General features: G+C 42.2%; 1 protein-coding gene and 1 pseudogene across 1 annotated transcript; both read left to right on the top strand.

The window, feature by feature from the left end:
* The first annotated feature begins 4123 nt into the window (after nt 1-4123).
* On the top strand, nt 4124-6419 carry LOC110703138 (F-box/FBD/LRR-repeat protein At1g13570-like). The gene is made up of 4 exons (XM_021880889.1): nt 4124-4335; nt 4742-5626; nt 5718-5864; nt 5948-6419. The coding sequence occupies exons 1-4, from the start codon at nt 4288-4290 to the stop codon at nt 6269-6271; spliced, it is 1404 nt and encodes a 467-aa protein (XP_021736581.1). The 5' UTR covers nt 4124-4287; the 3' UTR covers nt 6272-6419.
* A 13158-nt stretch (nt 6420-19577) lies between these two features.
* LOC110703130 lies at nt 19578-23057 on the top strand (annotated as a pseudogene).
* Nucleotides 23058-24436: the final 1379 nt, after the last annotated feature.

Below are 24436 nucleotides of genomic sequence, written 5' to 3'. Positions count from 1 at the left end.
GTGCAATTAAAAAATCGGAAGAAGTATGAGAGTGGGTTTTTTTTTTTTTTTTTTTTGGGTGAATTACAAATTATAAAGAAGAGACAACGAGTTCATTATTTATTAAAAGTACAATTATGAACAAAAGTTAGAGAGATGGAGTGGAAAAAAGTACAATGTAAGTGGATAATTCAAGGGTAAATTAGAAAGTTCAATGAATAAAATTTAACAAAATGAGGATAATGGTGTTTATGTACTATCCAAAAATAGAAAGACGTTCAACATTTTTTGAGTCTCTAAAATATGAAAACAAGAATTATAATGTGACTATGTGAGACGGAGGGAGTACTAGTTTAATTAGTTCGCTCTGTGTTCACTGGCCTCACTACATGGGTGTAGGAGTACTAGTTTAGTAAGAAAGTGTAGACGTCAAAGAAAAAAAGGGGGGAGAGGGGAGTGTGTGTCATTAATTTTTAAATAGAAAAAGTACTCGGTTTGGTTAAAAGTTAAACCCATTCGTGTTAACTAATTAATAATTGTACCAATTGGTTGTTGGTATAATGGTGATTGAGGCTGCACTAGGTAGGGATGACCGCGTGTTCGATCCCCCACAGCAACAATTGAGAGGGGACTGAAACCTAACCACTCAGAACTGAGCCCGAATCCGAATTAGCCCAAAGGGTGAAGTGGGTGGAACAACAAAAACAAAAAACTAATTAATAATTGCTATAATGCGTACATATATCATATACAAAGTAGATAGATTTTATGCAGAGCTGTCAATTCGGGTAAACGGATCGGGTTTGGGTTGGGTTAGCGTGAGTCAGGTCAATTCGGGTTAATGTCGTAACCTATGCGGATCGGGTTGGGTCATGGTTGAGTCGGGTCACGTCGGGTCATACATCTTATCGGGTTTGGGTCGGGTTACATTCGGGTCGGGTAAATAATAGGTCGAGTTTAATTCGGGTTTTTAAGGGTTAAAACGAGTTAGGGTCATTCTCGGGTTCGAGTCGGGTTCGGTTCAAGTCCATAATTTGCAGGTTATAATCAGGTCATGTCATTATCGGGTTCGGTTCAAGTCAATAATTTGCGGGGTATAATCAGGTGGGGTTATTTACAACTCGGGTCATGTTCAGGTTCGGGTACATAGAGTAGTTTTAGCCTTACGAAGTTACGACTTTACGAGTAACTTAGAATATATTTAGCATATATTCTCTAATTATTGTATATATCTTTATTTAGCTAGTCAATATCTACAATAATAAAGATGTATACAATATAATTAGAGAATATATGCTAAATATATTCTAACACTTAGAAATGAGGAAATAGCTATAATTAGTCTATGTAAGGAGTCGTATGTATTGAACTATTGACTATTGAACTTCTCATAGTAACTCGTTTGCACAAGCACACAACTACACAAATGACGCACACAAGATGTCATTAATTTCATATAATATAATCTTCTTATTTGCGTAGAAAACATCATATTCTTAGTAGAAATAATTTAGAAATGAGTACGTAACTATATAACTATATATTGATAAGGTGTCTAAATTGAACTTAAGGTGATTTGAAATCGGGTCAGGTCAATAACAGGTTAGATTGAGTTCGAAGTGGGTTAAGAACAATACGAGTTGAATTTGGGTCGAGTCAATAACAAGTCGTATTGATTTCGGGTTGGGTTAGTAACAGACCGGGTTGAATTTCGGGTCAAGTTAATAATAGGTCGGGTTAGTAACAGGTCGGGTTGAATTCGAGTCGGGTTAGTAACTGGTCGGGTTAAATTCGGATTTGACGGGTAAAACGGGTTTGGGGTCGGGTTCGGTTCAGGTCAATAATTTACGGGTTATATTCAGGTCGGGTCATCTTCGGGTCGATTCATGTTCGGGTTCGGGTCTCAAATACTCGGGTCTAGGGTTGGGTTCAAGTCGGGTCATATCGGGTTCGGGTCACCATTTTTTCGGGTTCAAACGGGTCAGTTAATAATCGGCTTCGGGTAAATTTTTTCGGTTCGGGTCAGCTTTTGACAACTCTAATTTTATGGAAATCAAATGTACAATTATGGGAATAATTAAAATAAAAATAACATGTGTTATACACATAACTTTATACCGAGTAGTTTAATTTCTTGAACCTTTTCAGGCATATCAGCTGGTAGACTACATTGTACGAAGTACAAATTAACTCATCATAATTCATTACTCTTGTGTTCGTAAGGTGACCTCCAATTGTATTTTAGGGTCATAAACTTTCCGTATTAGGAATTTTGGATAGTTGATGACAATGAGTCAACTCATTGACAGACACTTCAAGGATTTGATCATGTTGTGGTCCCGAATCCAACTCAATAAGTACGAGTACAAGTATTCAGTACTTCGTACTTTGTAGTTACGAGTAAATGTTAGATAAAGTTCTGACATTTGATGATGTTAGATTGAGTTCAAAAAGGCATGTTGTGGTCCCCTTTTTTAAAAATAATAAAGTAGAAATTGTTAAACCACGCCCACAAGACCACAATATTATTAATATTATTAAATTTATTTTTTTGGGTTTTTCTATATAGTAATCCTGTTAATTTCACTTTTCTACGTTGTGTTCTAACATATATCACTTTCTACACTGTAATCCTAATATACATTTTGTTTTCATACGGTAACCTTGCCGTTATTCAGCAAATTCCGTTAATGAGGTCCACTCGATTTGCGCGTTGGAAAACCTTCCGTTAAGCGTTTTGGAGCCTATTTCAGCCTTTACGGGTACAAAATGAGCTCAGACTTGGCAAAAAATTACTTAAATGCCTCGTTTTGCTTATTAAGAAATGGTTCGATTTACGTGTTCACGTTTTAATACGCACAACGTAGTATTTATGGTAGTTCATTTATTTTAGGAAACTGTCCTTAAAAAAAAAAAAGGGGAAACTAGTTACTTCCTCCGTTAATGGTTATTTGCAACAATTGTACCGGTTGCGGAGGCCTAGGCAAAAGTTTTTAAACATGATTATTGAAATATAAGGGGCATATACTTAGGCACTAATCCAAATATAAAAAAAACCCACAATTAATTAAAACCACTAAACAGCCAAACCCAAAACCCAAAATCACCACCACCGCCGTCGAACCCACCGTAAACCACCACCACCGCCGTAAAACACCACCACCACCGAACCCACTGAAAACCCAGGCACCCACTGGAAACCACCACCAAACCCACTGAAAACTACCGTAAACCACCACCACCACCACCGAACCCACTGAAAACCCAGGCACCCACTGGAAACCACCACCAAACCCACCAAAACCCAACGAAAACAACCACCAAAATCCACCGACAACAACCACCAAAACCCCAAAAGCCCCAATTAAACCACCACGACCACGAATTGATGAATTAATTACAATTAAACCACCACCACCACGAAACCGAACACCACGCCACCCACTACCCTACACAACCCAACACCACGCCACCGACCACCCTCGGAATCAACCACCACAAAACCTAGACCTAAACCCAGACCCACAATCACCGACACCTAGATCCACCCTCGAAACCCACAAAACCTAGATGAAGGAGGAGTGAGATTTTGATGATGAAGGAGGAGATCTAGACCACCACACGCCACCCAGAACCCACGAACCACCATCCACGCCACCCACGAACCCACCGAAAGAAGATGATGAGAGATGAGAGATGATGATGACGATGAACTGAGGGATGATGGTGATGAGAGATGATGATGAACTGGAAGATCGAATTGGAAGAAGATGAGAGATGAAGATGGAGGAGAGAGATGGTGGGGAGATGAAATCTGCCAAGATATCTGATTTGTTTGGAGGAAAAGCTTAGATAATTAAGTTAGATTAGGGTTGTAGATATGTGTAGTATTATGTGCTAATAATTTTTAAGTGAGGGTATTTTGGTCATTTGACAGAAAAATGTTACTAAAATAGAAAAGAAAAAAGTTTGTTGCAAATAATAGTTAGCACTCGTTTTTTATAAATATTGCAGATAACCATTAACGGAGATAGTATATGATTTACTCCGTAATAAACTGGTCATAGGTTTGGTTTCCTTAATACTCGTACAAGTAGTAATTATCTTGTTATTACAAAGTTATATTGGTTCCTGATGTTTTCGCTATTTAATCAAGTTCAATGGACATAAATTCCAAGTAACCTTCAAAAGTACATAAGTTAAAACTAAAATATAGGGGTTTCCATCAGATTTGAAGTCGAGGAATTTCTTTTTGATTTCAGCATTAATTTATTGGTCCGGATCGAAGTTTGTATAAAATCGAAAGGCATGGCCAACTCAAGTGTTCTAGGTCATCCTCTACTTCGTAATTTAAAGGTCAGTTTAGCTTTTATTGGTGTTTTTTAACAACAAAATTGATAGTATTATGGTCACAATTTTGTGCTTTGAATCTAATTTATCGTATTATGGTTTTATTTTTGTGCTTTGTTAGAAACAAAATCGAGGGTTGCCCCCAAAAAAAATAAAAAAATCGAGGGTTATGGTTAATTTTGATGCTTTGCAATATATTCCAATTTGGGGTAACAGTTGTGTGCTTTGCAAATTACAATACGATTGATGGTATTATGGTTATAGTTTAATACTTTGCAACAAACAAATGATAGTATTATGATTAAAGTTTTGTTCTTTGCAACAAACAAAACTGATAGTATTATGATTAAATTTTTGTGCTTTGCAACATGATTTATGTTTTTTTTTTTTCAATTGTGTTTGGAAAATTCAGCGATTCAAAAAAATTGAAGAGAAAGACCGGATTAGTGATTTGCCAGATGAACTCCTGTCAAATATTGTGGCAAGATTAACATTGAAGGAAGCAATAACTACTAGCATCCTTTCAAAGAGATGGGCTGATGTATGGGTATCATACCCTATTCTTGACTTTGGATTTCTTAAGAAAACCTATTATACTGAAGTACTTGTGCATAGAGTCAACAAAGTTTTGGAGAAATTTAATGGTGGAAAGTTGCATAAATTCAGGATTGTGCACCCAATGTCTGAGAGATTTAAGTCTCATATTGATGAATGGATTTCCTTTGCAACTCGAAATCGTGTTTCTGAGCTTGAACTCGACTTCGGTGGTTGGCCTAGACATGAAGGTTTTGACAATTATCATGTTCCTCTCCATGTGTTTGCACGAGAAGAGATGATGTTATTAAATCGTTCCTCTCCCAATGTTAGAAGCTTTGTGTCTTTAAGAGATCTCCGACTTAGGTCTGTAAACCTTTCAGACCAAGTATTTGACATAATTTTATACAATTGTTCCTCTCTAGAAAATTTTCATTTGAGGCATAATTGTGGGCTAGTTAATGCTAAGAATACAGCTCCTCACCTAAAGCTGAAATCACTGAAGCTGCAGTGTTGTTTTGACTTAAATAAAGTGGAACTTTTGGCCCCAAATCTTGTGTCATTCATGTATGTAGGAGATTATAAGATACGATTATGTATTAAGGATGCTCCACAGCTTGCATCCCTGTGCCTATCAGTTGAAACTGGTTTAAAATCAGATATGCACCCGATATTTCCTAGAGGAAAAAACTTTATTTTCAACCAGTTCTCCTCTTATCTCCCTAAGCTGGAATCTATGGTTGTCTCAGTTGCTCTTTTTGAGGTAAGCAGAAGCAAATTCATTGAGCGTACTGATTTTTCTTATCTTTTGGCTACTTATGCTTACATGATGGATGGGTCTGTCATCTGTGCAGGATATGAGTAATTTTATGGAACTTTGTGTGTTGAGCAATCTAAAAACTCTGGCGTTGGATGCAAATTCATCTTCAATACGACTATGTTGCCAAGTAGCGGCTTTTATAATCAGTGCAGCCCCATACTTGGAGCTACTTGAGCTACATGTAAGTATTTCTTTCACATGTCAATCTGAATTCCCCTATTCCTGGTCCTAATTGATTTTATTTTTTCTTTGTGTGGCTTGTAGCTTTCACCAACAAGAGCTTCTCTCAAGGAAATGGAAGCACTAGAATTGCCGTCTATGTCTCCACATAAGAACCTTAAAGAGGTCAAGTTGTCTGGCTTTAGAGCCGATGTATATACCATAGACTTTCTTGCCTATCTTGTTGAATGCACCGATTCTCTCCAGAAGATTAATCTCAGTGCATATGCTACTGATAGGTCTGGAGATGAGTTGTTTGTGCAAAACCGTTTAAAATGGAGGGCAGATGAGGCTGAAAATTGCAAGATATGTGTGCAGGAACTCAGGAAAATATTGTATACAAATGTCCAGCTGATATTTCATGATTAGTAGTGGCTGAATTGTCCACTTATTTTTTTTTATTATTTAACTAAAATATAAAAATACTGTAAATTTAGCATTTATTTGTGTTTTCTGCTTATAGAATTATGTAATCAGCCAGTGCCAAAATTGTTTCAATAATTACCCTTTTATATTATGGAGTTATATGCCATTTTCAAAATTATTTATCAGTTGAAAAGCATTCTGAAGTTTGAACTGAACTTTTAGATAAAGACACAAGGACAACATAATATAATTAGCAAAACACCCTTCTTATGTCCGAAATTATATCAAGGATGCAGAATGAGTTAACTAATTCTATCAGTTAAAACTTGTTTAGAATCAGATATGCATGCAATATTTCCTAGAGGAGAAAACATTTTTTGAACCAGTTCTCTCCTCTTATCTCCTTAAGTTGGGAGTCTGTACTTGTCACGGTTACTCTCTTTAAGGTAAGCAGAAGCAAATTGATTTTGGCTTCTGAATTTTCTCATCTCTTTATCACATATCTTATGGATGGGTCTGTCATTTTTGCAGGATATGAGTAATCTTATTACTCAACTGTGTATTCAGAAATCTACAAAAATCTGGTGTTGGATGGATTTCTTGCATCTTCAATACGACGACTGTGCTGCCAAGTAGCTGCTTTTATAATCACTACTTGGAGGTACTTGAGCTATATGCAAGTATTTATTTCACATTTCAATCTGACCCCTAATCCTGCATTCGGTTTGCATGTGAATGCTGAATGGTATTCTCTTGACTTGATTAGTAGTAAGTGTAGTGGTTTAACAATGAACTATGCACTGGAATTGCCTTCCATGTCTATGCTGAAATTTCCAGGTATTGTGTGCTGCAATTCAAGACAGTTTTGCACCATAAATTATGTGCTAACATAAAAGGCTGTGACCAATTACCTTAATTTTCCAGCTTGAAACATTCATTTTAGACGTTATTATTCTTATTATACTAGATTATATTCGTATTTGCTACCTTTAAACATTAACTTCCACTAGTTTCACATAGAGTAAAACGATTATATATTCGTTATAATGAGTTTTGACAATATTTTTTTATTTTTTTATTTTTTATAATTATGTCATGAATATAGGCCAAATCAATTCAAGCATTTGGGGTAAACTAAAAAACATAGATAATGCATATTCGGCCTAAGTAGGGGGTGCTAATCGAGTGAGTCGATCACGAGTTGAAGGGTGCTCGACTCAACTCGAATTTTTTTTACATGGGCTCTGATTGGGGGATTTTTATCTACCAATCGCCGTCTGACAAATGGACCAACCAGGTTCCTCCACGTGTCCTCCATGTGGGCCAATAGGAGCCTGCCACGTGTCAGTCACAGATATGTCCTCTACGGACCAGTTGAGACACGCCACGTGTCCACCCATGCCAAATGGGAAAACCCGGCCACCAAGGCCCAATCCTGTTATGAGGCCCAGTCAGCCCAAGGTTTACCCTAAACCTAAGACTGGCACGCTTCCCGAGGCTATAAATACCTCCCTTAATCCTCATTAAGAGGGGGGACACACGGAAGTTAACTCGCATAACAGAGATTACTCACATTAAATACTCTCACCTAGAGAGACCTAATCACACTTATTTCCGCATTTATTACTCCTTAATCAGGTACTAACTTGATCGTCGGAGGCGGAGCTCCTACCACAAGGAGTCTTCGTTATTTTGCAGGTACAGGCGTCCGGTTCCAGTCTTGGTGTTGTAACTCTCCCGAAGGACATCAGAAAACCCCGAAACATTTTGGCGCCGTCTGTGGGGAGAGTACTTCTGAGATGGCATCCACGTTTGTACCGACTTTTGAAGAGAGGCGTCCCCTAGACGACCCTCAAGTCCAGTCGGACCATGATACTGACACTGAACTTGAAGTTGAAGCTCACACAGCTCCAGACGGGACCCTAAGGGCCCGAAGTACCCGTCCTACCGAAAGAAGGGAACGGGAACATTTTCAAACTGTTAGTGAGCCAACAGGCGCACAATCCGCTCGGCAGCAGCCGGCTGACGGATCTGCTCCCATTACAAGGAACGAACTCATGACCTTCATGAGGGAATTCAAGGGAGAAATTCAGGAATTAATCACTAAGAAGACGCCTGCTCTGGACAAAGAGCAGTCGGCCAAGAGACCTTCCTCTTCCAAGAAGAGGAAGCCAGTTCAGGGGCGAGAGGCAACCCCTCATCCTAAATCAAGGAAGTGGGAGCCATCTACCCTTAATCTCACCAAATACCATTTTCCTACTCCAGGAAATAGGAAACCCGTTCGTCACATTCAGGCGGATGGGTCGAAGAAAACATACACAGACGCTCGTCTGCTGTTAGAACAGAAGAAGAGTGACCGACTGTCAGAGTCGGCCTCTACTTCAAACTTCCAAGAAAGTTTACAAAACGCCTCAATAAGGCATACTCAGTCGCACCACGAGAGTCAGACAGGCGGTACCTCCCGTCGGTCAGGCTTTCATAGCGACCAGGCGGTACCAAACATTCCGTTTGTACCGCAGCAGCAATATTTCTTGCAGCCACCTCCATTTGGTGGACCTGCAGCAAAAAATGTCCAACCTATGGACTGGCAGCTACGGTTGCTTAGACTTGGTGAACAGCCGTCGGCTTTCTCCAAGGAAATTACTGAAGCCGCTCAGCCGGCCAAGGTAAAAAATGTCTTAGTAGGCACCTATGATGGCACTACTAACCCAGAAGACCACCTAATGGCGTTCACCAACCTAATGTACCTTCAAGGGTTGGACGATCCCACATGGTGCAAGTGTTTCCCAGCAACTCTTAAAGGAATTGCGCAACAATGGTTCGGCAACCTGCCGACTGGTTGTGTAAACAACTTCAGGACGCTTGCTTATCTGTTCACCTCCAATTTCGCTATGAACATCCCTACGAAGAAGACGACCCTTGACTTAGGGACGATTCAGCAGGGAGAGAAGGAGGGGCTTCGTTCTTACATCAGGCGGTTTAACCTGATGAGAATACAGATTCAAGGGTTACCGGATGAGGTAGCTTATATTGACTTTTTTAGGGGTCTCAAGGATGGGTCGACCTTCAAATTTGATCTTGTTCGAAAGAGGGTGGCGACTCTTCAGGAGGCCTTGATTGAAGCAGAAGCTTATATACAAGCAACTGATCTTTGCAATACAAAGCAGTCGGACTGGAAAAAGTCTGACAAAAGAGAAGGACGACAGAAGCAGTCGTCCAACAAGGATGAAAAAAGAAAAGAGGTCTGGGCGACTGATTCCTCTAAACAGCCGGCCCAGAAAAAGAAAAAAGAATTCAAACCATACTCCCCAAAGTATGTGTTTAACAAGGACAGCCAAGCTATCCTAAAAGAGATCAAGGGACGGATCTCAATTGAGAAACCGGTCCCCATGAAAGGTTCTGCAAGCAACAGGAACCAAGAAAAATTCTGTGATTATCATGAAGATGTGGGTCATCATACCAAAGAATGCATCAGTCTCATGCGGTATCTGGACCGCCTGGCTGAGCAAGGTGATCTTGACTCCTATATCAAGAAATCCACGGGAAGCACTTCCTTGAAAAAACAGTCGGCCAAAAAGAATCAACAGGCCGATAGCTCTGATACGGATGATGCAGTCGTCTACACCATTGCAGGCGGCTTCTCAGGAGGCGGTCCCACTATTAGGGGCAACAAAGACAATATCAGGCGGCTAGATGTAAATTCTGTTCACCCAGAACAGCCCTCCAAAAATTCATTTCCTGAGATTGTCATTACTGAAGAAGATCTAGGAGGGGTCAGGGGGCCGCATGACGACCCTATCGTCATTGAATGTAAGGTGGCCAATCAGAGAGTTGGCCGAATCCTCATAGATACCGGAAGCTCTTCAGATCTTATCAGTAGCAAATGTCTGTCAAAATTGAAGTACAAAACTGATTTTATACATCCGGCCTCCCACCCTTTAGTAGGGTTTGGAGGAGGAGTCGTCCATCCTGTAGGACGAGTAGATCTACCCATCCGCCTGGGTGAAAAAGGGGAAGGACGACACATGGTAGTCCGGTTCCTGGTGGTAGAAGAACTCTCGGCCTACAACATAATTCTGGGACGACCGACCCTGAATAACTCCAAGGCTGTGATTATCCCATCTCTTATGTTGCTCAAATTTGAGAGGGACGATGGAACAGTCGGCTCCTTAAGGGGAGATCAGAGGATGGCACGAGAGTGCTATCTCTCGGATGTCAAGCCCACTGTCATGGCCGCTGGGTCCAGTGGAGAAAAGATTGACAATGTCAAAAACAATGCGCCTGAAACAGGCGGCAAGAAAAGAAAAGCATCCCAGATGGGGGCCGCAAGAAAAGATAAAAAATAGCAATCATTGACAGAGGAGCGGTCGGATGAATTCCGCCCTCAGCCGGCTGGTGAGCATACGGACCTTATCTTAGATGACTCTCGTCCTGACCGAACTGTTAAAGTCGGGACGGCTGCTCTAAGAAACTTGGGTGACGATTTTCAAAATCTATTGAGAGAATACAAGGACATCTTCGCATTTGAAGTCCATGAAATGCCAGGCATCAGTCCTGAGCTGGCGGTACATAAACTGGCTGTGGATCCAAAAAAGAAGCCGGTACGGCAGAAGAAGCGGAACCATGGCGAAGAAAGAAGTCAGGCGGCAGCCGCCGAAGTCAAAAAATTACTCGATGCAGGATTCATTCGGCAATGTTATTTCCCAGACTGGGTTGCAAATGTTGTGCTCGTTAAAAAGCCGAATGGTACCTGGCGGATGTGTGTAGACTACACAGACTTGAATAAGGCGTGCCCAAAAGACAGTTACCCTCTGCCTAAAATTGACAACCTGGTCGACTCAACAGCCGGCCATGCTTTGATGAGTTTTATGGACGCCTACTCTGGTTTCCATCAAATACCCTTATGGAAGAAAGATCAGGAGAAGACGGCCTTCGTCACTGATCAAGGGTTATACTGTTACACGGTCATGCCGTTTGGTCTGAAAAATGCCCCGGCCACCTTCCAGCGAATGATAAACACTGTGTTCTTTGATCAAATTGGGAAAAATGTCGAGGCATATATTGATGATATGATTGTCAAATCTAAACTTCAGACAGATCATCTAGCGGACCTCCGAGAAACTTTCGCCACACTCAGGCGGCACCATGTCATGCTCAATCCCAAGAAATGTGTCTTTGGAGTTGAGTCTGGGAAATTTCTCGGATTTCTTATCAATCAGAGAGGAATAGAGGCGAACCCTGATAAGGTACAGGCGGTCATTGACATGCAGTCGCCTCGTACCGTCCGAGAGGTTCAGAAGTTAACAGGTTGTCTGGCGGCCTTGGGAAGGTTTCTAAGCCGATCAGGCGACAAATGCCTATACTTTTTCCAGGCAATAAAGAAAAAGGTAAGGTTTGAATGGGGGCCGGATGCTGAATCGGCCTTCCAGAAATTGAAAGCTCACTTGCATTCCTTGCCGAGGCTAGTCAGCCCTTTGCCCAAGGAAGCACTTTACATGTATCTGGCTGTCTCTGATCATGCGTTAAGCGCTGTTCTTCTTGCTGAAAGAGACGGCTGTCAGCTCCCGGTCTACTTTGTCAGTCACGTACTGAAAAATGCGGAGTTGAGGTATCCCTTAGTGGAGAAATTTGGTCTTGCACTCTTCATGGCTGTTAAAAAATTGAAACCATATTTTTTGGCACATGCAGTCGTCGTGTATACAGATCAACCTATCAAGCGGCCACTGACCACCATGGAGTCGTCAGGCCGAATGATCAAATGGGCCATAGAAATACAGAGCCTCGAAGTTACTTTCGAGCCAAGAAAAGCAGTGAAGGGGCAAGCCTTTGCTGACTTCATTGTTGAGATGACTCGTCCCCCTGACTCTCAGGTTCCAGACCAAGTCTGGAAAGTATATGTGGACGGAAGCTCTACTTCAAACGGTTGTGGAGCAGGCGTCATATGTCAGTCGCCAGAAGGCGACAGGTACGAGTACGCTTTACGCTTCAGTTTTCAGGCTTCAAACAATGAAGCAGAATATGAAGCTTTATTAGCCGGAATCCGCATGTGCAAGGCGGCAGGGGCAAGGAAAATAGACGCCTGTTCCGATTCGCAACTGATAGTGAGTCAATACAACGGCGAATATGAAGCAACCCATCCGGCAATGATCAAGTACTTACAGGCGGTCCGTCAAGCAGTCGGCCCCCTAGAGGATTTCCATCTGACCCAAGTGCCAAGGTCAGAAAATAACCAGGCGGACGCACTTTCAAAATTAGCGTCGTCCGCCTCCTGTGATACTCCTCGAACTGTTTTTTGGGAAGTAATGGAGAGGAGAAGCATTGAAGAAGACCCTATTGGAATCTTAGACAGAAGTTCAACCTGGATGGATCCAATCAGGGCATATCTGGCAAACGGTACCCTGCCGGATGATCATCATCAGGCGGCAGTGCTGAAAAGACGAGCCACCAATTTTGAAATGATAAAGGGAGTACTTCACAAGAGGGGGTACCTACAACCTTTCTTCAAGTGTGTTACTCCAGAAAAGGGACGAGAGATACTAGATGATCTCCACTCTGGTTACTGTGCTTCACATATAGGTGGAAGGACGCTTGCTCAACGGGCAAGGCGCCAGGGCTACTTCTGGCCCACTTTAGAAGCAGATGCTATGGAAATGGTAAAAAAGTGTGACAAGTGTCAAAGGTTTGGCAAGCTAATTCACCGTCCGGCTACTGACCTCACCACCATTCAAAGCCCCCTACCGTTTGCTAAGTGGGGCATGGATATTTTGGGTCCATATACGCCTGCTACAGGCGGAAGAAGATACATACTTGTGGCCGTCGACTACTTCACTAAATGGGTAGAGGCGGAGGCCGTAAAGGGAATCAAGACGAAGGATGTAATTTCATTCATTTGGAGAAATGTCATCACTCGGTTCGGAGTTCCCATGTCTATGGTTTTTGATAATGGTCCCCAATTTGAGACGCCTGTTCTCAAAAAATGGTTGGGTGACCAAGGAATCGCACACTGCTTTGCATCTGTCGGCCGTCCACAAGCAAACGGCCAGGTAGAAGCATTTAATAAAATCATCTCAGACGGTCTCAAGAAAAAGATTGAACGAGCAGGCGGCCTATGGGCGGATGAACTACCACATGTTCTCTGGGCCATTAGGACGACTGAAAAAGGGGCGACTGGTGAAACTCCATTCCTCCTAACTTATGGTGCGGAAGCTGTTCTTCCAATAGAACACTACGAGCCGACTCTTCGAGTAATGCTATACGACGAAGAGGCAAACTGGGAAGCCATGCGCCTGGCATTAGACTCACTTCCTGAAAGAAGGGGCAATGCTGTCTTGCGCCATGAAATTTACCGCCTGAGAATGACTCGATCCTACAACAGAAAAGTGCACAGGCGTCCACTTAAAGTGGGAGACTTTGTACTTAGAAAAATGGAAGCAGTTGGTAGGGCTAACGAGTCTGGCAAGCTAACTCCCAACTGGGAAGGTCCCTACCGAATATATGAAGAGGTTAGAGACGGAACCTACCGTCTGGAAACACTAGACGGCCAGCCGTTACCTCGAACTTGGAACATAGATAATCTTAAGAAGTATTTCTTTTGAAAAAATGTAGTCAAGAACTACTCAACATTGTAATAAGAGGGGCATGCCGACTGTACCTCTACAGTCGGCTACTCTCCATGTTCTAATTGATACTCTCCATTTGAGTGTTTTATTACATATTCAGAGGGGCACGCCAACTGACCTACAGTCGGCTACTCTCCATCTATATTCATTTCTTAAAGAGGGGCATGCCAACTGACCAACAGTCGGCTACTCTCCATTGAGTATTTTGCTCTTATCTTCAAAGGGTCACTCCGCCTGTACCTTAATGGTCGGTAAACCTCACATAATACAGTTCACCAAGAACAATAAAAAAAAAAAAAAAATGATGATCAGACCAGGCGCCTAGCCAACTGATCTAATCTTTGAATTCAATTCGACCTGTCCCAACCTTATAGCAGGCGTCCGACGGCATCCTTCCGGATGAAATTCGTCGCAGAGAGCAGCTCCCTTTTGGGTGGAACATTGTTCTATAAACTACTTACACGGCACCTATACGACTGTCCCCAAGGGCAACCACGTAGCCGTTTCAGAGACAAGGATAACTCTATCACTAACCATTCAGTGGTAGCAGTTGACATCTGAGTCGGATGACTCCCTGTATTACTTGGGATAAATTCAGGGGGTCCCTCTTGGGTTAATAGCCAACAGACATTGGCGAATCAAGGGGATCAGCCGGCCTCCGCCGCCTGATACCTCTACGACTCAAGGAACAGTGACGGCGACTGAGTAAACACCAACGTTAACTCATAGTCACTCCCTCAAACTTGGTATGGAGCCTAAAAAGTTTAAGTAGACCGCCTGTTTTCTGGCAAACAGGGGCACTCGAACCACTACTCCTACTGGGTTACCACTACTTGGGTTAATAGCCAACAAACATTGGCAAATCAAGGGGATCAGCCGGCCTAAACCGCCTGGTACCTCTACTACTCAAGCTAAAAAGTGACGGAGACTGAGTTATTCTCATGCTAACTCATAGTCACTCTCAAACTTAGCATAAAACTTAGAAACTTGTCTACTTAAGACGGCCGCCTGTTTCCAAACAGGCGTACCTATTTTGGTTGGAAGTCCTTTTTAACGCCTGCTACAATGCAGCCGTCAAACCGGACGACCAGCCATCTCTTAACAAAATAAACTAAGTACCAAACTTAGTATATTGAACAGTTGGCTTAGACGGCCTAGTCTCTAGCCGGAAAACATAACAAGGAACCAAGTTCTTATTTGATTGAATAAATGGCCGACTGATTGCCCAGCTTAGAAACAGACAACCAGTCGTCCAGGGGCATAGGTGGACCATCCGTACCTGTTTACAATCGTACCTGTTTACAATCGTACCTGTTTACAATCGGCCATACAAAACAGTCGGTATAGTGTACAATGAAATATCAAATATTCAACACTTAGACAAATTTGATTCAGAGAAAAGGAGATTTCATTAATGAAGAAAATAAATATTCAGAACCCCGGCCCCCTGGCCGGGTAAAGACAAGCAAACGGCACGCAGGCCGTGAAAAATACAAAAAAGCTTAATGGGGCAAGTCCTCAGCATTAGCAGCGTCCGCCTGGTCAGCTTTTCTCTTGCTAGACTCGGCCTTAGCTGCATCCTTTTTCGATGCCTTGTCCCCAAGTGGCACGAGCGCCACTATCGGTTGCTCGTCCCCATCCAAGGTCTCCTCCAATGCTTCGTCCTCAGCAGCCGCCAGGATCTCTTGGTTATAAGTTTCAGAGCACTGGCGGTAAGTTTTCTCCCACGAAGCAAAGTCGGCACTGGGGAAGAGGCGGCTCCAGGTCATACGCTGGATCTGGGAAGAGTCCTCCATCATCTCTCGGACGAGCTCTCTCTTCTCTTGCTCGGCCTTCTCCGAGAGCTCTTTGGTTAGACTCTTCTCCTGGGACACCAGGCGTTCCTTTACGTTAGCCAAGGATTTCTCCATGGCTTCGTATGAGTGCATCTTTTGGCGGAGAGGTTTAAGCTCGGCCTTCAGATTGGAGACGGTCGCCTCCAGCTCGCTGTTCTTCTTCTGGGCCGCCTCTAACTCAGCCTTGAGAGCGGCGGCAGCCTGCGCCTGATAATAAAGAATGTCAATTGTCAGAACTTCATTTTGGGCAATTTGAAACATTGCCTTATCGCAGTTAGAGGCGGCCATAGCTTTCGCAGCCTTTACCTCTTTGTTTTTCCGATCAAGCGGCTTGCGAAGGCCGTTTACTCGGAGCAGGGCCTAAGTAAAGAAAAAACAGGCGTCAGTGTCTAAACAAGATAACAGGCGTCCTGGAAAACAAATACTCAAAGAAAAAATGTTAAGTATACCTCAGCAAGGACTCCTGCAATACCATCAAGGTCAAGGGTGCCGAAACCCCTGACCGCCTCCCTTTCAGATGGAGGAACAGCTTTGATCATAGACTTGGCAACCTCTACCAAGTCTGGCTCCTGAGGGCCGGCTGCATCAAGTGTAAAAATAAACAAGTTAGACTTACTCAAGAAAAAAGCACGGGTTAGAGCTTTTACAAGGAATTTGTCCATACCTCTAGGCGGCCCCGCCGGAGCTTTGGAAGAAGTGGCCGGCTGCTTCTCAGCCGCCACTGTTTTCCTGGAAGAACCAGGAGAGCTAGCAACAGTCGTCCTCCGGGCCTTGGGGTCCGGCTGTTGCGAGGTTGAAGCTCTTGGAGTGCCCGACTATAAAAAAAAAAAGAAAAAGTTAGCATATGTATCAACTACAACTCCAACAAGAGAAAGGTTCAAAGCTCACCAAGGGTGCCCCCTTGTTGGGGGAGTCGGTATAGGACTGCTGCATGACAGAGGCCCGCAACATGGCCGCCGCCGTCTTGGATGCAGTGATCTTACTCATAGCGTCGGCTGCAAAAAATAAACAACAGAGTTAATAAAACTCAGCCTAAGTAATATGTAAAAAGCAGAGTATTTGTCAAGCCGGCTACCTCTAGAGCACCGACTGCTAAGGCCACAGGCGGCCAGGAAGTACTCGTCATAGAGCCACTTGAAGCTCGGGACGCAGTTAAGGGGTACTTGCTCTCGTACCCCTGAAGTAGAGTTCACCCTGGTCTCTACCTTGAAGAGTCCTTTGTCCAGGATCTCTTCTTTAGCCTTTTGGGGAACAGGCGGCATGCTGCGGCCGCCTGCAAGAAGAGGCGGATCCCTGTTCCACTTATTGAATCGTTTGTTCAGCTCCTTGTCTGAACTTTCGATGATCAGGAAGGTGTTCCGCCAATCCTTCCACTTGTTCGCTTTACCTCTCGTCATGAGGTAGCCCCTGTGGCTTGTTAATTGATACCAGCCGGTACCGCCTGACTTTGGGGTCCGGCTGAGGTAATTCATGTGGGCGAAAGCCTCGAAGCTTGGCTCCACCCCATACATTTCGCACCCGGCCACATAGCCGAGTACGTTTACCCAAGAGTTGGGGGCTAACTGCCATAACCCAAGATCGTACCCATCCAAGATCCGCTGAACAGCCGGATGTAATGGGAAGCGCAGTCCAGCTTTGATGGCCGCCACATAGCAGCCAAAGCAGCCGTCATCGTAGCTGGTACCAGCCGGCCAGACGACAGTATCTTCTGGATCCGGCACGAACAATAAAAACCCAGGGCCCATTCTGTGGTTAGCTATAAAACTCTCCACTTTGTCTTTCATCAGTGTGATCCGGCCCCGGGGTACCATACTGTAGTAAGGGGTGTTCTCCTCTCTGTAAGAAGCAGACGGCTCGGCCCAGTCGCTCCCCTTCTCAGCCGCATGAGAGAGTCTCGCCTCTTGTAGGCGGCTGTTTCTCTCTTCTGAGCCTGGAGAGACGTGGTCAGAAGAACTAGAGTCAGACTCGTCCTCTGACGAGTCTGAAGAGGACGACTCCTCCCCTCTCCCAGAGGGGCCCGCCTCCTCTCCCTTAGAAGGAGGAGAAGAAAGGTCAGACATGTCAACGGTAAAATGGGAAGGGACCACTTTGGCCCCTCCCTCAGAACTCACGGCTTGGCAACCGCTTTGTATCCTTTCTACATCTGGCGCCTGGTCAGATGTCTCGCTGATGGGCACCCTTTGTGAGGAGCCGTCTGAATTTGAGATCCTTGCAGTTTGCTTTGTTCTAGCCATCACGTTCTGCATAGACACAGATACGGTCGGACTATGTATAAATGGCGAAGATGGGTCCGGAAAAGGACAGGCGGCACTCCTAGTCCTAGATTCAGCCGTCCCCGGTGACCGGCTGATCACTAACTTAGGTCGTGTCGTGTGCTTCCAGGGTTCCATTTCAAAAAGAAATTAAAAAACAAGAAAATTAAGAGAAAGAGAACCGACGGTTACCTGAACGAGTGTTGGTTGAAGAAATTCTGAAATCCTTTGCAAACGGCTTGTCAGAGCAGGCGGTAGGCAACAAGAGTCCAAATTGTCAGAGCAAGTTCAGGGGTCCGAATGTTCTCGCAAAGTTCTCAAATGTGAAAATGACTGAAGTCAACACTTCCTTATATAGGCAAAGTGAGAAGGCGAAGGGTCGCTTCTAAATTCAAAATTTGGGCGGGAAAATCTCTCGGCCATCCGCAAGGTGACACCTGTAGCAGGCCGTCGCCCGTCACCATGCGACACCTGTCACAGGTGACATGTGACCAGTCACGTGCCACCTGTGAGGGGCAAATGATTGGGGGATTTTTATCTACCAATCGCCGTCTGACAAATGGACCAACCAGGTTCCTCCACGTGTCCTCCATGTGGGCCAATAGGAGCCTGCCACGTGTCAGTCACAGATATGTCCTCTACGGACCAGTTGAGACACGCCACGTGTCCACCCATGCCAAATGGGAAAACCCGGCCACCAAGGCCCAATCCTGTTATGAGGCCCAGTCAGCCCAAGGTTTACCCTAAACCTAAGACTGGCACGCTTCCCGAGGCTATAAATACCTCCCTTAATCCTCATTAAGAGGGGGGACACACGGAAGTTAACTCGCATAACAGAGATTACTCACATTAAATACTCTCACCTAGAGAGACCTAATCACACTTATTTCCGCATTTATTACTCCTTAATCAGGTACTAACTTGATCGTCGGAGGCGGAGCTCCTACCACAAGGAGTCTTCGTTATTTTGCAGGTACAGGCGTCCGGTTCCAGTCTTGGTGTTGTAACTCTCCCGAAGGACATCAGAAAACCCCGAAACAGGCTCAACTCGTGTTCGCTACTCGCTAAGCACATTAGTACTCGTATCGTCTAGTAGCTCGCGATATGCTCATTAAGGTTTTGGTCAATGTAAAATTATATCTATGCCTTTGTTTTTCCCACTTTATATAAGTTTTCTTTTTATTTATCTATTATTAGAACTTTACTCATTAATTTTTTGATGATATAAATAAACTCTTATTAAGTGTCAAATTTTTTTAATCATGAAAACCGTGTTTAAATTTTATATTTCTAAAATATATTATCAAGTTGCTCACGAGCCTATCGAGTCGAGTCAGAGCTTGCCTTTAAATTCATGCTCGTTAACGTCTTGAGTCGAGCTGAACATGAGTCAGCCAACTGAAGTCAAATTTTGACCGAGTTAAGTTCGAGTTGCTCGCGAGCTACTCAACTCAATTAGCACCCCTAGGTCTAGCCGAAAATCCAAAAAATAAGGTCTGACCATCTAGATTCGAGTAAGCCAAATTTGAAATTTCACCCGTATAACGTATCAACATCCTAATTTCTCATAACCGTTACTCTTTTTTTTTTTTCTTCAAAAAAAAGGAACTCAAAACCGCTAATTGATGTTGAGAAACACTATAATTTCTTCTAAATAAGTAAATAACAACAACCACTACCGACATGGTAGATCGAATGATCGATTGAGAAAAATAATTTTAAATTTCCGTCAAAAATTCCCCAAACCCAAAATCATCTTCTTCACTCTCACTCTCATTTTACACTCAAATACACCTTTTCTCTGATAATTGCAAAAACCCAGATTCTGAAATTCGGGTTTGAATCATCCATTGAAAAGGGTATATTGAGATCTCTGAAGAAGTGCAACAATGGCGGTTGCTGAGAGAGGAGGAAGAGGTGGGTCCGGGTCGGGTTTGATGGGTATACGAAGCATAATGTCATACCCGATATTCCGTCATATTCTCTCTCCTCTTCCTTGCTACTCTTAACTCTTCTTCACATCTTCTTATCCATCTTCTTCAGATCCTGTATGTTTTCTTTACTCTTGAAAGTTGCTGCCTTTTTTTATTGTTCTTATTGATTTTATGATTTATGATGCTGTTTTTGTGCTTGTTACATGATTTTATTAGCTCATTGAATTTGTTGGATTTTGTTTTTTTTTTTTAAATTTTTTTTTACTTTTTAGAATCAGATTCTGTTAATTTAGACAGTAGTGAGTGATTATGTAGGGAAAATAATTCATTTAATTGAAATTGAGTTTCTTTTCTTTTAAATAGTGTACATTGAACTGACTATGAAGACTGAGCTTGTTCTCTGTTAATGGGTGGGATTTTGCAGTAGAATGTGTTTGAGGAATATTTGGAAAAAATTGCTGGATAGATTTGTTAAGGGGAATGTTAGGGTTTGTTTAATTGTTTTCTCTCCTATAGTTTAGAATGGATTAATGGAGGGAGTGGAATTTTGATGTGAAAATGGTATGTAGTTTTGTAGGATAAACATGAACCTAGCTTGCTCTCGTCTCCTGTATGTTTTATTATCGCGGCTAGATAAATTGGTGGCTGTTGGAATTTGTACAGATTATGGAGATTGGAATTGGATTTTTTCTTATGATTTGGTGGCTGAAACTGGAATTGCCAACAATTGGATTGCATTTATTCATCGGTCATTTTTAGCTTTGAAGTTAGATCCGCTGAGAACTAGGCTGGACTTGATTTACAAACAAGCCCGTGATCATTTCATGCTTGTTAATTAATGCCTATGCTGCCTATGCACAACAGCTGAAACTCGGGGTAGCTAAAGTTTTTTGATGAGTTAGCCCAGAATTTTTAAAAATACGTTGTCTAAACTAGCTTGCTGTGCTGCTTTGTTTGAGACTAAAGGCACTGTGGATGAGGATGTCTTGAGGCAATTTGAGAAGGAAGTGAAGGTTGCAAGGTTGATGATTGATTGCTGAAGTGAAAGAGTCGTATGACAATCAATTAAATTGCACCACAATGTTTATGAGCAGTTTGTTAAAGCGAAAAACGAACGGTGCAATTACAAGCTACATTGCTGCGAAATCTGTGCCTAAAAGTTAGCATTCTCTTGCTTGAGGTTTGTTGTAGAGAGATTTGCCCAAGTATCAGGATGAAGAGCCGAAACCTGAGTTTGAGGACCCAACCTTGTATCATTATGCGATATACTCAGAGATTGTCATTGCTGTATCAGTTGTTATGTATTCAGTGGTGAAGAATGCAAAAGAGCCATGGAAGCATGTTTTCCATGTGGTGATAGATAGGAAGATTGTTGCGGCAATGAAGGTTTGGTTCAAGATGAGACTTTGCACAGGGGGAGCCCATGTTGAAGTGAAACCAATGGAAGACTTTCAGTGTCTGAGGATAAGCATTCACCAACAAGACCAGCCAAAAAAAAAAAAAAAGACCAGACAAAGCGAACCCATCTTATGGACCATTGCTTAGACTGGTTGAATCAGCAAAGTCACAAACTCATGACTCTGAGAACCAGGCATTAAATGCTACTAAAGATACCAAGTAGTTGCCGATGCTCAATCATTTCTGATTTTACTTGCCCCAGATGTATCCTGACCTGCACCATATTGTGCTTTTGGACGGTGATGTTGAGGTTCAGAAAGATTTGACTGATTTATGGAACATTGATCTAGATGGTAAGGTGAATGGTGCTGTTGAGAGTTACTTTGGGTCCTTCCATGGGTACTCATAGTACTTGAACTTCTTTCATAATCTAATTCGGGAGGACTTCAACCCCAAAGCCTGTGCAAGTGTGCATGGGCTTATGGGATGAACATATTTGGTCGGATGCTTAGCTTGGAGGCGTGAGAAATGCACAGAGCAGTACCATTAGTATTACTGGCAGAACTTGGTATGATTATGTCTCCCTTCTGAGCTTTGTGTATTTTACTTCAATATTTATATTTCTATGCTAATGCTCAAGTGTCTTGAGCTGGATCCTCTTTTGACTTCATTGCTCACATGATGTTTTCTAGAATGAAGACCATATCATGTGACAGCAAGGAACCCTTCCAGCTTGCTTGGCTACATTCTACTCGAAAACAAAGACATTTGACAAATCCTGACATGTCCTTGGGATTGGTTATAATCCTAGTGTGAGAATTACTAATGCAGCAGTCATGCATTTTAGTGGGAGCATGAAGCCTTGGCTTGATATTGAAAATGAATCAATAGAAGGAGCTATGGAGCAAGTATGTGGATAATGACATGGAATTCGTGCAGATGTGCAATTTTGGCCTGTAAGTGTTTACAATTCCCCTATTTCAGAAACAAGGTAATTAAAAAGTTTTAAATAGTCAAAGGTTCATCCAAGTTACTCGTACATGTTTGTTCTGCTTGCAAACCCCTCAGAAAAGTTTAGTTATGCTAACTCCATTCTTTTATTTCCATACCATAATGGTCTTACCCTGCTTGGATAATTATATATACAGATTTACGGATTGTATATTTGTAAAGACATGTGAGTGGATTTGCAAATATGTATACACCAATTTTTACCAGTGATTATGATTGCCTTGCTGTTAGTTCTTCTTAGTTGTATGTAAATGACTTTACAATAGCATAACAATTTAGATGTAAATGTAAACACCCTGATGTAAATGCATTCTTTATGCTGTGTTGAAGGAATTATCTTACTAATCTCAGTAGCATTAACAATTTCAACTAAGATATATGAACCAAGTAAGTAGATCACATAAAGCTATAGTCTATCATACTTATCTCCACATCCCACTTTGATAATCACCGCTCCTACACCCTTGGAACATAGAGTATGATCTCCCTCTTCTTTTCTTTGGGCGCATTCTCTTCTTTAGTAGCTTTTGCTTCGTTGGTGGAATTATCTTCCTCTGGTAAATAGCTTTTTACAATAGTTGCAGTCTCTTTACTAGCTGGGATCAGAACATAATCGTACTCCATGTTATTTTTCTCTACAGTTTTTTTGTCATCTTCACTTCGAATCATGCACATTCTGTGGGCTGCTAGAAGTTCCTTTGCTTCAACATAAAATTTTAATGAAGTTTCCATATTTTTCTGAGATGCATAAATGAGCTCCTGAATTATCTCCTCTTTTTCCTGCATAAAAACATTAGTTACCCATAATCAACACACTGATCGACAAGGGCAACATTCAAACACACAATATTTTTGTTGTAACCTGTTCTTCCATAGTGGTGGCAAGATTTATTACCTGTTCTTCCAGGGTAGAGTCAAGACTTGCTGCATCAGGTATTTCTTCTTGAGATAGTCTCATGGCCTCATTTGCCATGAGCAACTTTGAAGTTACTTGCATTGCAATATTCATTTCTTCAGGAGTGGCCCATCGTAAACTACGCACTATTCCCTCTTTAATATTAGCTTTAATGAGTTCCTGAATTCTCCTCTCTTTTTCCTGCATAAAAACATAAGTTACCCATAATTAACACAATGATCAACAAGGGCAACATTCAAACACACTATATTTTTGTCGTAACCTGTTCACCTGTTCTTCCCTAGTGGTGGCAAGACTTATAACCTGTTCTTCCTGGGTAGAGTCAAAACTTGCTGCATCAGGTAGTGCTATTTGCACCGGATCCACATGTAGAAAGATACCTGTTAAATCGTTCTCAAGGTTGAGCTTTTGCTTTTTGAAGGGCATGTTTTTTTCAATTCTGATTATTGTTCTCAATACCCCTGCATGATGAAATACTAGTTTGGAGGCTTGACTGAAGGAACAGCACCTTTGATCGCCGAGGTCACAAATCAAATTAATCTGACAACAATAACTCCTCCTTCCTCCAGCGTCATCAAATCGAAACTTGTCATCGATTTCAGACAAATCAGAAGAGTGGCATACAAATTTTAAGGTACGATCATTAGCCAAGTACAGGTTTCTATTTTGTTTTTTGCAGCCTGGCATGTCAATGCGACTGTATAGGTAATAGTCTCCTGACCCGTCTTCAGCGGGTATGAACTCTGTTTCAAATGCGCTCTTCTCAGGATCTATGTACGGGTATATACGACCATCCTCTTCGCTCCATGGCCCTGCATTGTGCACCACCATTACAGCTTAATTTATTCATTAGGATTAGGATAAATAGATTTATGAAAATTTTAATTTTATTATTATATTAATTATTATTATTATTATTATTATCAACACCATACCAGTATAAAATCTGAGCTTAGCGATTCCCAAGCAACCACACTTGCAGTCAGGGATATGCTCATCAGTCTCTGCACTGATTCCATCTGCATGCAATGATTAATATTTAAACATCTGTTGTCAAATCTAAATTTTTAAATTAATAAATAAACAATTTATTTTTAAAAAAAAAAGTCTTACGTCATACCAATTTTGAAACTATACGGATGATGATTGTACTGAGCAGCTTCAGGTGAACCAGAAACATTTACAACCTTAGGTCTACGAAAC

The sequence above is a fragment of the Chenopodium quinoa genome, unplaced genomic scaffold (assembly GCF_001683475.1).
Source record: "Chenopodium quinoa cultivar QQ74 unplaced genomic scaffold, ASM168347v1, whole genome shotgun sequence".
NCBI classification, from domain to species: Eukaryota; Viridiplantae; Streptophyta; class Magnoliopsida; order Caryophyllales; family Amaranthaceae; genus Chenopodium; species Chenopodium quinoa.
The sequence above is the reverse complement of the archived record's forward strand: the minus strand, read 5'-3'. Positions and strand labels throughout refer to the sequence as shown.

Coding starts and splice junctions, on each gene's coding strand:
- LOC110703138 (XM_021880889.1), top strand. CDS start 4,288: ATGGCCAACTCAAGTGTTCTAGGTCATCCTCTACTTCGTAATTTAAAG. Junction 4,336..4,741: donor CTCTACTTCGTAATTTAAAG/GTCAGTTTAGCT, acceptor TGGAAAATTCAG/CGATTCAAAAAAATTGAAGA. Junction 5,865..5,947: donor TGGAGCTACTTGAGCTACAT/GTAAGTATTTCT, acceptor TGTGGCTTGTAG/CTTTCACCAACAAGAGCTTC.